The 13,444-nt window shown below is 38.8% G+C and overlaps 1 protein-coding gene across 2 annotated transcripts in view; it reads left to right on the forward strand.

Moving 5' to 3' along the window:
* The window catches only part of gcgrb (glucagon receptor b), a 57,732-nt gene extending 54,506 nt beyond the window's left edge, over positions 1 to 3,226 (forward strand). For both annotated transcript variants that reach the window (XM_084930705.1, XM_084930706.1), the window contains exon 14: positions 16 to 3,226. In XM_084930705.1, coding sequence (XP_084786831.1) covers positions 16 to 417 — 402 coding nt within the window. In that variant the 3' untranslated portion in view covers positions 418 to 3,226. The remainder of the gene's footprint in view (positions 1 to 15) is intronic.
* The last annotated feature ends 10,218 nt before the right edge of the window (positions 3,227 to 13,444 follow it).

A 13,444-nucleotide genomic window follows, 5' to 3' on the forward strand; every position in this document is an offset into this window, starting at 1 on the left:
CACTTCCTCTCTCAGGTGCAGTCGGAGATGCTGAAAAAGTGGAAGAGGTGGAAACTGGGTAAGGACATTGATGAGGAGTACCGCCACACACACAGCCAAACGCCACACGTTAAAAGCGGCAGTATCGCCACTGGCAATGTGCCCAACACCGGTGACCCAAATGTTGACTGGCCTCGCTTCAACAAAGCCAACAGCGGCCCGGTTTCCTCCGCTGCAGCTGAGGAGAACCGCAAACTCGTTGTCTCCTTTAGCAACGGGACAGGGAAATGCAGACCTGCCAAAAGCAGGCACACCCTGCACTTCTCTTTGCAATCGCACAGAGGCGCCACCAGCAGCACTGCCACAGAGGATGTGTGTCTGGAAGAGCGCGTGAAGTACCGCTCATATACTCTGGAAGGAGAGGAAACTAATGTTTGACTTCCCTGGGACCTCATCGCAAAAAACTCTCACTGATTGCGCTTCTTGTTTCGGATCCGTGCTTATCATGTGGCAGTTGTATAGCTTGAGCAGGAAGAGGATGAGGAAGTAACAAACAGGGATCATGATGTTCACCGATTCAGAACATTGCAGGAAATGCCACTGAGTCCTGCCCAGCTGCATATGAGTATTTATTGCTTCTGGGAGATGGAGGAAAAAACACTTATTGACTTCAGACATTAGGAATGATCAAATAAATTAAAACTTCACTGGCGTTCAGTGTGCGTACGTGTGTCTGCCTGTGCGCATATGGAGGACAGCTATTTCAACCCTTCTCACATCTTATGTGGTGTAACCATTGTGGGACATGCTTGTGTCGTGTGTGTTTGCAGCAGTTGGCACTAATCTGTGGTACAGAAGAACCTCTTGGTGTCAAAGTATGATTTTATTTAAACTTTTGGTTCGATGGAAATGAATGTGAAATGCACCATGAGAGACTCTTGATGTCTGAGTGGTCAGGAGTTGCAATTTACTGGAGACCTCTCTATCTTATCATGCTGTGATAGGAGTCAGTGTTTGCTATGCTGAGGCAGGCACACAGAATATGGACTCTTTCACCTTTAGAAGGAACATGATACAAAGTTTAACTTATTCTGGTTTTAACAAGCCAAAGCCAAACAAGAAAATAATAATATATCACAGGTTTGTTATTGACTGCATAAAGCACGAAATCCATATTTTTATTCATCTACTCCATTTTTAAACAAATTTTGATTGAATGTATATGGACAGAGGAGTAATTTGGTTGACCTGAATTTTTATTGAATATTTAACTGTATATATGTAATTAGATGTACACGCTTTATCCAGAGCCTCTTGGATTTGTCTGACACCTAACTCAAATTCCTCATTTGCCTTCATTGCCTCATTGTAAGATTCATGCTTACACAGTTACAGTCACCGTCAGCTGCACAATTTTTCAGGCGTACTTTAATTTTTAGAAATATAATTTTTGCACAAAATCTACAGCTTGTACAGATGTCCAAAGATTGTTTTATATTCCAGGAAGGTTTTTAAAGAAAAAGGTTTTGCATTTAAAAACACAATGTATGACTAAGATTTTTTGTTAATGCACCACATTGACAATGAAAGTTAGAAACTTAGTAATGCAGAACAAAAATTGTGCCCCACCTACCATATTTATTTGTTGTTGGGTTTTTTTGATACCGGAAATAAATGAAGCTAGCAATGAAACACTGCTTAAAAAAATTAAGAGAAGATACAATCTTCACAGTATAATACAAAACCAGTGAAACTTGTGCAATATCAATTTGTCTAGTTGGGAAGCATACATTTTATAGGGCTGTAGCAATGATGGTCATCCTAATTTATCCAAAATTATTAAATAAAAACAACATAAAACTCCTCTAAAATGTGTGTTCACTAAGTGTGAACTATTGCTAACAGGCATGATGCACACATGAATTTGAAAGCTATCAGTACCTCTATTGTAGCAAAGGTATTTCCAAAATTAATTCTTGTTTCATTGTAGTTCGTGCAAAGAAAGCAGAACCTGACACTGTGTTTTTTTTAGAATAAATGTGGACATTTATTACAAATATTTTTATTAATACGTTTGTATATTATATGTCGATATATAGGAAACCATATAAACAAGAAATAGCACCTTGAGGCGACTGTTTTGGTGTAAATAAAATTGACTTGAATTGAAGAAATCATTGTGAATCAGTTTCAGCTGATTTCTCTCCAGTGCATCAGTGCTAACACTTGCACTGGAGTGGTAACACCAAGACACCGCTCAAAAAGGAAGTAGTAATAGCTGATGTCCGTGGACCATTGGCATTAGATGGTAACTGCAGCCCATTCTGGTTGAAAAAGCAGCTTCTCTAGGATGGTACATCCATATCCTGTCACAAGAGAGTGAAGGACATACCAGGAGGCAGGATGCTACATAAGGAGAACTGGAGAGGGCTATATAGGAGCAACAACCCAGCAGCAAAACCAGCATGTTTTCTATTACGCAAAGAGCTATAGGAGCCCTACAAAATTACCTTCAGCAGGCTACTCATGTACATGTCTCTGACTAAAATGTTAGAACGAGACTGAGGAAGGCGTGAAGTCAGTCTTTAGCAGGACCTGTGCTTACAGCCCAGCATTGTGCAGCTGTGTAGGAATTCACCTGAGAACACCAGCGATGGCAGGTCAAACAATGAATCCCCAATTTCTTGATCTATCTGTGACAGGCGTGAAAGCTTCTGGATACTCTGGCATCTCCAGATGTTTTGTCACTCTCATTTGCACCAGAGCAGGTGAAATGCGATCATAGCGGTTTATGTGTGTCAGCTGGTCAAATTGACAGTTTACCTGATTATGTGTTATACTGTGATGAAGGTTCCATTGTTTTATTGAGCAGCATATATACCTAAATGACCTTTTTTTTCCCCTTTAAATTCAGAACAGAAAATAGACACTCTTTAAAGAGTTAACTATACATATCAATAAAGTTAAATAGACAAAAGCAGGTGGGTGATTGGGTGTATTGTTATGCTAATGGTTACAGTGCAGGTGACTCAAAAATGAAAGCAGTAAGAATTATTATGAGAAAAGACTTTTCTTTCACAAAGCATGTTTGTAACTATCAGATTGTGTCTCTTTGCTTAAAGTATTGTAGTTGTCAAAACAGCCCTAAAGCAAACATTGTCATTAAGAAAAGGAAGAGGTTTTGTATAAAAGCCACATCATTGTGTTTCATATGCCTCTGTGGATCCAATTAAATTTGATTCTGTCAGCAAAAAGAGTCTCAGTGTATGTTGTGTCAAACAGAGAGTCATTGATGCTACTCTGACTGAAAGGTAAGTAATACACCTGTCTCGGTTTTGTGACATTTAAAAAGAAATACTTGGAACTGATATTTTGCAGTGACTTTCTGTAGAACTGCTCCTGTTCAAGATCCAAGTTCCAACCTTAGTTTAAAAAAGCACACAATAAGCTAATGAAATGGTCTGTGTGCACACATGCAGGAATAACACTCTCAGTTATTGCTAATTACATGTGACATAGCCGATTAGCGGCCTTATTATTAACCATGTTTCCAATGGAGATTACTGCAATGTGAAATGGTTACTCATATATCTGTGTATTGTTGTGCAGAAGGTAATGAGTTGATGAATTATGTATTAGTTAGTCATACATGTCTGGGAATGTGTGCTCATGTGTGTAATTGATCTCGAAGTCTCTCTGAAAATATTGCCGTGCCTGTGTGTGCATTTACATATAAGAGAGAACATAAACCACCAAAGGCAGAACGCTGCATTCCAGCATCGAATATTGTAAGTGCAATTCTGATTATAGAAAAAAAGGATACAGGGGAAATTACAGGGCTGGACAGGCTCACAACAACTGAACATTTCATTTCCAGGAAAAAAAATCTGGATTTTGTCCCACTTGGATTATCAGCTTCAGAAAGTGAGTGTGTGACTGAAGGTTTATCCACAACTCTGGAGCAGAGTTTACCATGAATTATTTAATTGTGTACTGTTGGCAAGTTCTCGCTAGGAAAAGCAAACTGTACTACATCAAGTATAATAGGAAAATTTACCCTTTGGTTCATGTGCAAGCCATCTGATACTGGCTACTGACTTTCTTACCTCACTTAGTAGGAAAGGTATAATTACTGATTACAACATGTCCAATAAAAAACACAGTTTTTTCTTTTTGTTTAAAGCAGAAAACCTGGTGTGACGTCAACACCGTGAGAGACACAAGGATGCACTGAGACCCTGCCATTAGAGCTAGCTTACAAATCCGATTTCAATCCGTCTATTTAATTTAATTGTTTTTCTTGTGCAGTTTTACTTGAAAACTGAATGTCAGAATTTGTCCCAAGCCACTGACAAAGAGGGGAGACAAGACAGACTGCGATGTCAAAATAATAAACATGAGGTATGAAGAATCAGTCATGGTATGCATGAATGGACAACTGACATATTAGTGCAGTGTGTCGGCAAAAAAAGAAAAAAATCTAAAACCCGGTGGTTTCATTCCTTGGCATTTGCCCAGTGGGCCAAAACACTTGTGGGCTCATGGTCAATATGATTTTTTTTTCTTTGTCAATATAATTATACAGGCTACTGGGTGGCTTGAATGGCAGTTGCACACCAGCCCTACAAGCATTTCCAGCAGCCCTTTTTCATAGCTGACACTGGATTGCCCAATCAACAGGTTAGTGTGGAAAAAGTGATCTATAAAGATGGACAAACAAGTGAAAAGTTGGAGCTGAAAAGCTAAAAGAGGAAAAGAAACTAGAAATAAGTGTAGAAAATGACCAACATATCAGCTGTCAGGGCTGCTGCTGCTGCTGCATTCTCAAATAGCACCAGCAGCAACTAGTAAAAAGCCGTCACAGCTACTACCAGCCTTGGAACCTGATCAAACAAAATCTATAAACAAAACACAGTTTTAACTGTTATTTATGTGTTTGTTGGGGAATAACACAGTTATTTCCCTTTTTTTTTGCATGTACTACTAGGCTCTACCTGTTGTACCTGTCTCTACCTCAGAAAGAGAAAACCCTGCAAAGTATAAAGGAAGTGGAGGGAGCATAACACACTCAAATGAAGAGCTACTTAGAGCAGGGGTGTTCAAATCCAGGCCTCAAGGGCCGGTGTCCTGCAGGTTTTAGATATCACCCTGGGTCAACACACCTGAATCAAATGATTAGTTCATTACCAGGCCTCTGGAGACCTTCGAGACATGTTGAGGAGGTAATTTAGCCATTTAAACTGTGCTAGATAAACGACACATCTACAACCCGCAGGACACCGGCACTTGAGGCCTGGATTTGGCAAACAGTTTGTAGAATAGAATAGAATTAGTTTTATCTAAGCAGCACCGATTCACAACTCTCATCATCAGGGAGCTTTATAATCCAAGGTGAAGAATGTAGAGAACGTTCCCCAATGATCAGACAATTCCCTGAGAGCATGCACCTGGCAAAGGAAGGACAAAATCCCTTTTAACAGGAAGCGACACTCTGCAGAAGCAGGCTCAGAGAGAGGCACCCATCTGTCATGACTGGGTGGAGGTGAAGGGAAAAAGATAAGAAAAACAGAGGAAATAGGGGCAAACAGGGACTGATCACAAAATTGATTTCGTTAATTGGATTTTGAAGCCCAAAATTTGCTTTCAAATTCTGATAAAGAAGCTTTTGTCTCTAATTGGTGTTTAAATTGCAACCATAATCTCGTTAATTGATGCAAAATTAAAGCGAGACCAAATGTATTACAAAAACAGAACAAATACTCACGCTTGCTCGGATCTGCCCACAGTTCTTAAAATGTCTGTTTTAAGAACTCCTATAATATTTTAACTAGTGGGACCCAATAATATCCCAGATGGGCATTTGTGATGTTGCGAGTCTACAGGGAGGATGTCTGAAAACACATTATATCTTTGGGGTCACTGGAAACATATTACTGTGGTCAAACTTCTTCCATACATCCTTCCCAAAGCTTCCCCACAGGATGCTGAAACCATCTGTGTGTAATTTCAGCTGACTGTGAAAAAATCTTACAGCAATAATCTGAATTTCACTCCCAAACCACAAACCCATGATAGCAAATGGATTGTAGATGGTACAAAACAATTTCTGGAACTAATAAAATTGCTGCAACTCAAAAAGGATATAATTCAAATAAGCGCAGTAACTGTTATCTACCTTTTTTTTTCTTTTTTTTTTTAACTACGGTTAGTCTGCATTCTGGGTCAGTATCATTTATAACCCTCAAAATAAAAATCTTATGAAAATCCTTAAAGCAGAAAGAATTTCAGGCAAGGCTGCAGTAATTAATTAATAAAATAGGAAATAAAGTTATATCTAATACTGAAGGAATAAATATTCAAAGGCTAAAATCTGTTTTCCTCTGGGTTCACTGACCTTTTGTGCTTGGTATTAGATTTGAAATCACAGTCTTCGTTATATCTGTGCTGTGTGTCTGTGTTGTGGGGGGGGGGGGGGGGGGGGGGGGGGGGGGGGGGTGTTAGAATCTGCGAAACTGGTTTTTATAATCTAATTTTTATCTGTTTTCTTTGCTGTTGAAGTCTCCGAGTTTACACTGGACAAGAAGTAGTGTACATGCAGTACACAAAGTTATGAGACGTTATTTTGAGATCAGGACAAAAATAGCTTGAGGAGCTACGTGGCGCGGGAATCAATCAGCAGTGACAGATCTATTGTGAAAAGTACTTGAGTCCAAAAACAGGCACAGGCTGGGTTACAGTCCCACAAAAGTGCAGTAAGAGGAAAAAACACTGCTCACATGTGTACAGAATAAGAGACCATACGTTTGTGTGTACTATAATGGGAGGGGTGTAGATATTGCAGAAAAATAATTATCTGCCTCTTGAGCACAAAGCATTTAGGTCTCATGTGGATCAAACTGTTTTCCCACTGTAATTGCTAACATCATTCTTCTTGTGTTTAATAGTTACGCAGCCAGATTTGGTCTTTCTGAGAGCTATCCTTGTTTTTAAAGGAAACATCATACTGTAACTGTAATCAGTTACAGTATGATAGCAAAATGAAACCACTGCCATAGAGTTATCCTTGTTCATGCTATTGTACAAAAGATCTGATATTTTTACAGTTAACCTGTGACTCAATAGATGTTGAACAAAGCTAAAGCCTTTCAGAGATAAAGAGAGATTAATGTGTTTTTGTAATTGTTGTGTGCTGCATAAAGCAGTTTTAAACTGTGGGCTCAAAATTGTGTTTTAATGGCTTTATTTATATCATTTGTACAGAGGTTTGGCTGGTGTAGGTGAACTTTATTTACTTTATCCACCATTTTTTCTGTTCTCCTGAGTACTGAGATCCTGAAATGTCATTGCATGAAGTGGTTTGACAATGTTGGTACTGCAGGCTTACTCACCAGTACAATTCAATTCAGGTTCAATTCAGGTTTATTTCTATAGTGTCAAATTACAACAGTCAACTCAGGGCACTCATTTACTGTAAGGACTATACAGTATTTTGAAGAAAGCTCCAGCAGAGCCAGGATGAGGGAGGGGGAGCCATCTGCTGAGAATGGATGTGGGGTGAGAGGAAAAAGAAAAGATGACACAAAAAAAGAAAAAAAGAGCCTGGGGAGACAAGGTGAAACAGAGAATAAGGGAGCGAGGGGAAAATATTTAATGACATGCTGCATGTGAGCAGTGAAAAGAGGTGAAAGGCAAAGAAGTGCTAAGTGGATCACAGTGAAGTCCTGCAGCAGTCTGAGCCTATAGCAGCAAGGTAGCTAAGGGATGGTTCATTGTCCAACCTAAAGTATAAGCTTTACCAAAAAGGCAAGTTTGAAGCCTAATCAAGGTATGGAGGGTGTCTATGGGTCAAATTCAAACTGGGAGTTGGTTCCACAGGAGAGGGACCTTACAGCTGAAGACCCTGCCAACTCTATTTTTAGACACTCTCGGAACCGCACATAAACCTGTAGTCTGGCATGGTGCTCTATTACAATAATAGGATAATGGCAGTGTTAAATTTTTATCATGTATTTTATTAGCTTGGTTTTGTAGTTGCATGATTTTAGAAGTTTGCATGCTTTTATTTTGAAATGTTTTTACTTCCTACCCATGTTTTTCTAATCCAAGAAATTATGAACACCTGCTCACTACACAAAAGGATTGGGGGGGTCAGAGAGCAGGTAACAGCAGAGCAACAACATGGGCAGTACAGTTTGATGCCAAAGAGACCTGAGATTGGAATTGTTGGTAGACAATTGGATGTGTAGGACTTGGACCCAGTAAAAGACTTTTACCAGTGAGAGACAACCAATAAAAAGACTGATTGCTGTACTGGCTGCTTGTGTAGGGTTTGCCTTAATGATGTTACACCCATGCAGTTGGACTGCTAGTTTTTGTTATTTGTTGAGGCCCTGGGCTTGTTGTTATTGTAAACGTGTTCTTAACTACTACACTGAGTTGTTGTATTCCTTGGCATCCCTTTCTGTTTTTTATCCTGCTCTCAATTGGACCTCACTCTTCCTTTTCTCACTTTTTACAGTAATACAGAAAGCAGATATATAGTATGTAGGTGTAATTAAAGAAGACATTTTAGTTTTATAGGAAAAAAATGATCTGATCATTTTCTCTTTTTGTCAAGGACCCAAACAGCTTTAGCTTACAAATAGTTTTCAAAAACAGATGCCACGCATAGATGTGTGAGGATGTAAAGAAGTGTGCAATGTGCAATAAAACATTTTATTAAATGTATTATTTTATTATTAATCTTACTGCTGTTTTTATCTTCTTAGTAGATGTTTTGTATTCATGATCTGACCTTCTTTCTGTATTGAGGTTTGATACCTGTTTTATTTAACTCTTCTGGTCTATTAGTGCCTCCATTCTGTCTGTGCTAGTGCTGATCTGTACCCTGTTATTGACTTGTGTTGTTTCTCCGTATTACTGTGAAGCACTTTGGTGTGCCTCCGGATTTTTAAACGTGCTATATAAATAAAACTGTATTGTATTATATTGTATGTGGGTGTATCTAATACAGAAAATCTGTGATCTCTTCTAAATTAATGTTGTGCTGTTTTCTTTTTGAATACGTCCAACTCATAGAACATTTCTTAAGTTTGATAGGAGTCATGCAGTAAAGGTTTAATAAATGTGACAATCCAACCATGAACACCAAATAAACATGTTTCTTTTCCAGAAAAATAGTTTTATCTCATAGAGGTTTAGACTTTTTCCTGCTTTATCATTTCAGAGATATTTTGCAGCTTGAATCTTGAAATTGAGAGTTTTCTATGTGGTTGTTACCCCTCTTCCAGGTCCCTTAAATAAGAAATAGGACTGACCTTGAATGAACTACTCTGTCGATGCCTGACAGCTCTTAATATATATAATAGCAAATGGAGAAGACAAGGGTAGATGCTGATTCGTTCCACTCTTGGCTCAGACTTTGATAACCACTCATAACTTGTCGGCTCATCTGCCAAAAAAGAGCCATTGCTTCACTTTTCACCAGTAAAATGAATTTTCCTCATCCTGATGCTGTACTCTTCTGTCAAACTAACTCTTGTTTTCATGTGTTACACTGTCTGAGTAAAAGAGCTGAACATCTTCCTGTTAACTGTGTACTTGAATAGACTCTGAATTTAAGTATCTAAGTAGATACCCACGACTGTGTCGCCTCCAATAGGGATAACACCATACTAAAGTTCGCGGATGACACTGCAGTGATTGGTCGCGTCACTGGAGGGGATGAAGTGGCTTACAGCAGAGGTGGCCGGTCTGGTGTCATGGTGCGAGGACAACAACCTCACCCTCAACACTGATAAGACAAAAGAGATGATAGTGGACACAAGGAAGAAGAGGAAGCCTCACCAGCCTCTGTTTATCCGGGGCTTGAAGTGGAAAGGGTGAGCAGCTTTGGACACCTGGGCGTCTACATCATTGAGGACCTCATCTGGACACTGAACACCACACAGCTGGTCAAGAAGGCTCAGCAGCGGCTGTATTTCCTGAGGAGGCTGAGGAAATTCGGTATGTCGGCCAAGATCCTCAGCAAGTTCTACAGCTGCATTGTGGAGAGCACATTGACCAGCTGCATCACTGCATGGTACAGCAGCACTAATGCTATGGACCAAACACCTGCAGAGAGTGATAACACCTGTGGAGAAGATCATCAGGACCCTGCTGCCCTCTCTGCAGAGCATCTACCATCATCGAGTCCAGCGGAGAGCTGCTTCTATCCTCAAAGACCCCACATACCCCCAACACGGACTGTTCACACTTCTGCCCTCGGGACGAAGGTTTAGAAGTGTGAAATCCAGAACATCTCGACTCAACAACTCCTTCTTCCCCACTGGTATCAGACTCTTGAACAGCTGACCTATTTTAACAATAATAATAATTTTTGCACATCAGGTCATCTCACATATCAACCAGCATATTAAGCTCATAGCTCTTGTGCACAAAAATATTTTTTTTTGTGTCCATTTATTTTTTCATGTTATTTGTATTTTATCTATTGTACATATTAACTGACATCTGTGTGTGGACAGCTGAGAAAGAATTTAATTGTACAGAGAAATGCTTTTTCTTGGTACACATGACAATAAACGCTTTGAATCTTGAAGAGATTGGTGGTAAATACCAGAATCACAAAACCACCAATATTTTGAATACTTAATGCTATGTCATTAGTTACATCCTGCTGGTTCTGAGTTGGACTCCTTTGCGTGAAAATTTGCTTAATTCTAAGATTTAACAAAATGCTGGAAACATTCCTCAGAGAATTTTGTTCATATTTATATGTGACTCTCCTATTCCACCATATTCCAAAGACACTTTATTGGATTCATATCTGTGAATTATGAGGAGTACAGTGAACTCAATGTCATGTTCAAGAAACCTTGCGTCACATGATCTGGGCTTCGTGACATGATGCTCAAATCATGCTGTGAGCAACCATCAGAAGCAGCTTCAAGGTTTGACGTGTTGTGCATTCAGAGATGCTCTTTTGCGTGTTTCTGTCGTCTTCCTATCCGCTCAAAGCAGTCAAGCCATTGCCCTTGAGCCTCTGGTTTCAACAATTCATTTTATAATTCATTTAATAACCATGGTGCACTTGTTTTGATGATGAGTTATAAATTAAACTACAGTAGATCTCGGATGGGGCTAGGACCCATGCAGGCCTCTGCTGTGTTAAATCACTGTGCTTATCTCCTCTCTCATGCTGTGGTCTGTATAAACAGTGGCACATTTTAGGAACAATCTGTCCACAGAGACTGTGCAGTGTTTGTTCAATGTCTTATTAATGACAAGCAGTTTAGCCCTATTATCAATTACCCCACTAGTCTGTTTAATCCAAGGTGAAGAATGTCAAGGGTCAGGGTTAAGCTAAGACATGATGTAGTTAAAGTTCAATTTGGGGGCTTATTGTAAACAGTGGAATCTCCCAACAAGTCTAGTAAACTTTATATGTTTGTTCAGAATTTTTGCTTCCTGTTTCATGGTTTATCATCGCAGCATATTTTGTGGATTAAGCAAATTCTATAATTTGTGATGCAAAGTCAAATTCTGCACAATTATGATTTGAATTTTGAAGAGTAACAGCAAGAAACAGAATCACAGTCCATGAACAGAACTGAGTTTGAAGAAATATCTGGATTCTGCTGGATCAAATGAATATAAAAATCTAATAATTATTTCAACAATATGCAGAACAACATGCAAAATGCTGTACTCAGAAATTACTATACTTAGCTTAGTATGATGTTTAAAATATGGAAAAAGAGCTAGCTTGGCTCTGCCTTGAGGGTACAAAATTAGCTTTAGAAGTAGCACAAGTCCCTGTGCTTTTCTAAGATAAGTTATCAACATATTTGATAAGTAAAATAATGCACGCGTGTGTGTGTGTGTGTTATTTATATCCTATATTTTCTTCTAACATTAACTGCTTTTGTGCTGTCCCTTGACTTTGTGCCTCCAGCTGAGACGTATTGAATGTTTGCATTCGGACTATAAACACTCCAACAGCAATATCTCTGCTGGAGTGAAACCTGCATGAACAGGTCTATCATATAGACAGGCAGGTTCTCATACAGACAGTGACACCGTTTTCATAAAAAAAAACTATATATGTTTTTATATTTATATATAAAAGAAGTGCATAGTAGCAGTTCAAAGGGAGATATGCACAAAATATCTTATATTTTTGTTATCAAATATATAAGGAGTTAATGTGTGCTGCATAACTTGCAGAAAATGTAAATATTTTTTCTTACTGAAACATTTTTCCCGTGATAATTAAATAGTGAGTAGATTTCGCTCCTTATATTCAGGCCTATACAAACAAAAGATTTTCTCCTGCTCAAACATTAGATTGCAACCAGACTTTTATTTAAACACACACTGTTATTGGAAGATATGCATAATGTGTTAATTAGTGCAGTTAATAATTGGTGATACATAAACTTCTTACTAAACTGAGAAAGTGGTTTGTTGCATGCCTTTGATATTGGCCCACCACCTTCCTTTCTTCTTCTACCAGCATTCTCTCCCTAAATCTGTGAGTCTGTGGAAAGGTTTCCATGCTCTTGTGACCCCTTCCAGAGGTGCAGCCACTGGGTCTTTGACTAGCACGCTTATTGTGCAGCACTTGCCTTGTGCTTGCATACTCCCTTGCTTGCAACCTGCAACATTTTCTCTATGCCTGACATCTCTGTGTACTGCTTTTTGGAAGTAAAAAATAAAAATGTTGAGAGGGTAAGATGAAGCCAAGGATGTAAGCACAAGTTGTATTTTAGGACTTTTTATCCATCCAATATTGAAATCTAAAATGGACCGTGAGCCAACAGTAAATCTATGCCAAAATGTTTGCTAGGATATCACTCCCATTATTATTAAACTACTTAGTGACCCCTTGTGCCCTATGGATGAGGGCAATACATTTTGTATTGATCTGCAGAAATGTAAACTAGGGTATCTAACTATCCAGAGCCAGTGGAACCTCTCAGTGCATTCAGACCTGTACTCTTCTTCTAGTGTACACTACAAATGCACTTGGCCAGTTGCCAAAAGTAGGAGATGACTCATTTGACCATATCTCTTTATTTCTCTTTAGACTAGTTTCTATGGTTTCACACCAGTAAGCTCTCAAATGTGCATTTATCTTTGTAGTGGGGAGTGAATGCACTGCAGGTCCACACTAATATTGGTTTTTATAACTGTTAATGGATTGTTCTTGCTGACTCCAAAAAGCTCAATTTAAGTGAGGAAGAGTTACTCTTTCTGTTTGAGTCATATATTGAATTACTATACATGTGATATACATTCTTTGACTGTATTTGTTGATGCATTTTTCATAATTCTAAATGGAATTTTAACTTTAGTCACTGTTCCTAGTATAACATGAGCCAGAGCATGACACATAACACAAGTTAATCTCAATCCTGCCACAACAATGAATGCTTGGAATTCATCTATTCAGATTTTCCTT

This window comes from Perissodus microlepis, chromosome 6 (genome assembly GCF_051167445.1).
Source record: "Perissodus microlepis isolate ML-2025 ecotype Zambia chromosome 6, ASM5116744v1, whole genome shotgun sequence".
In the NCBI taxonomy this organism is placed as follows: Eukaryota; Metazoa; Chordata; class Actinopteri; order Cichliformes; family Cichlidae; genus Perissodus; species Perissodus microlepis.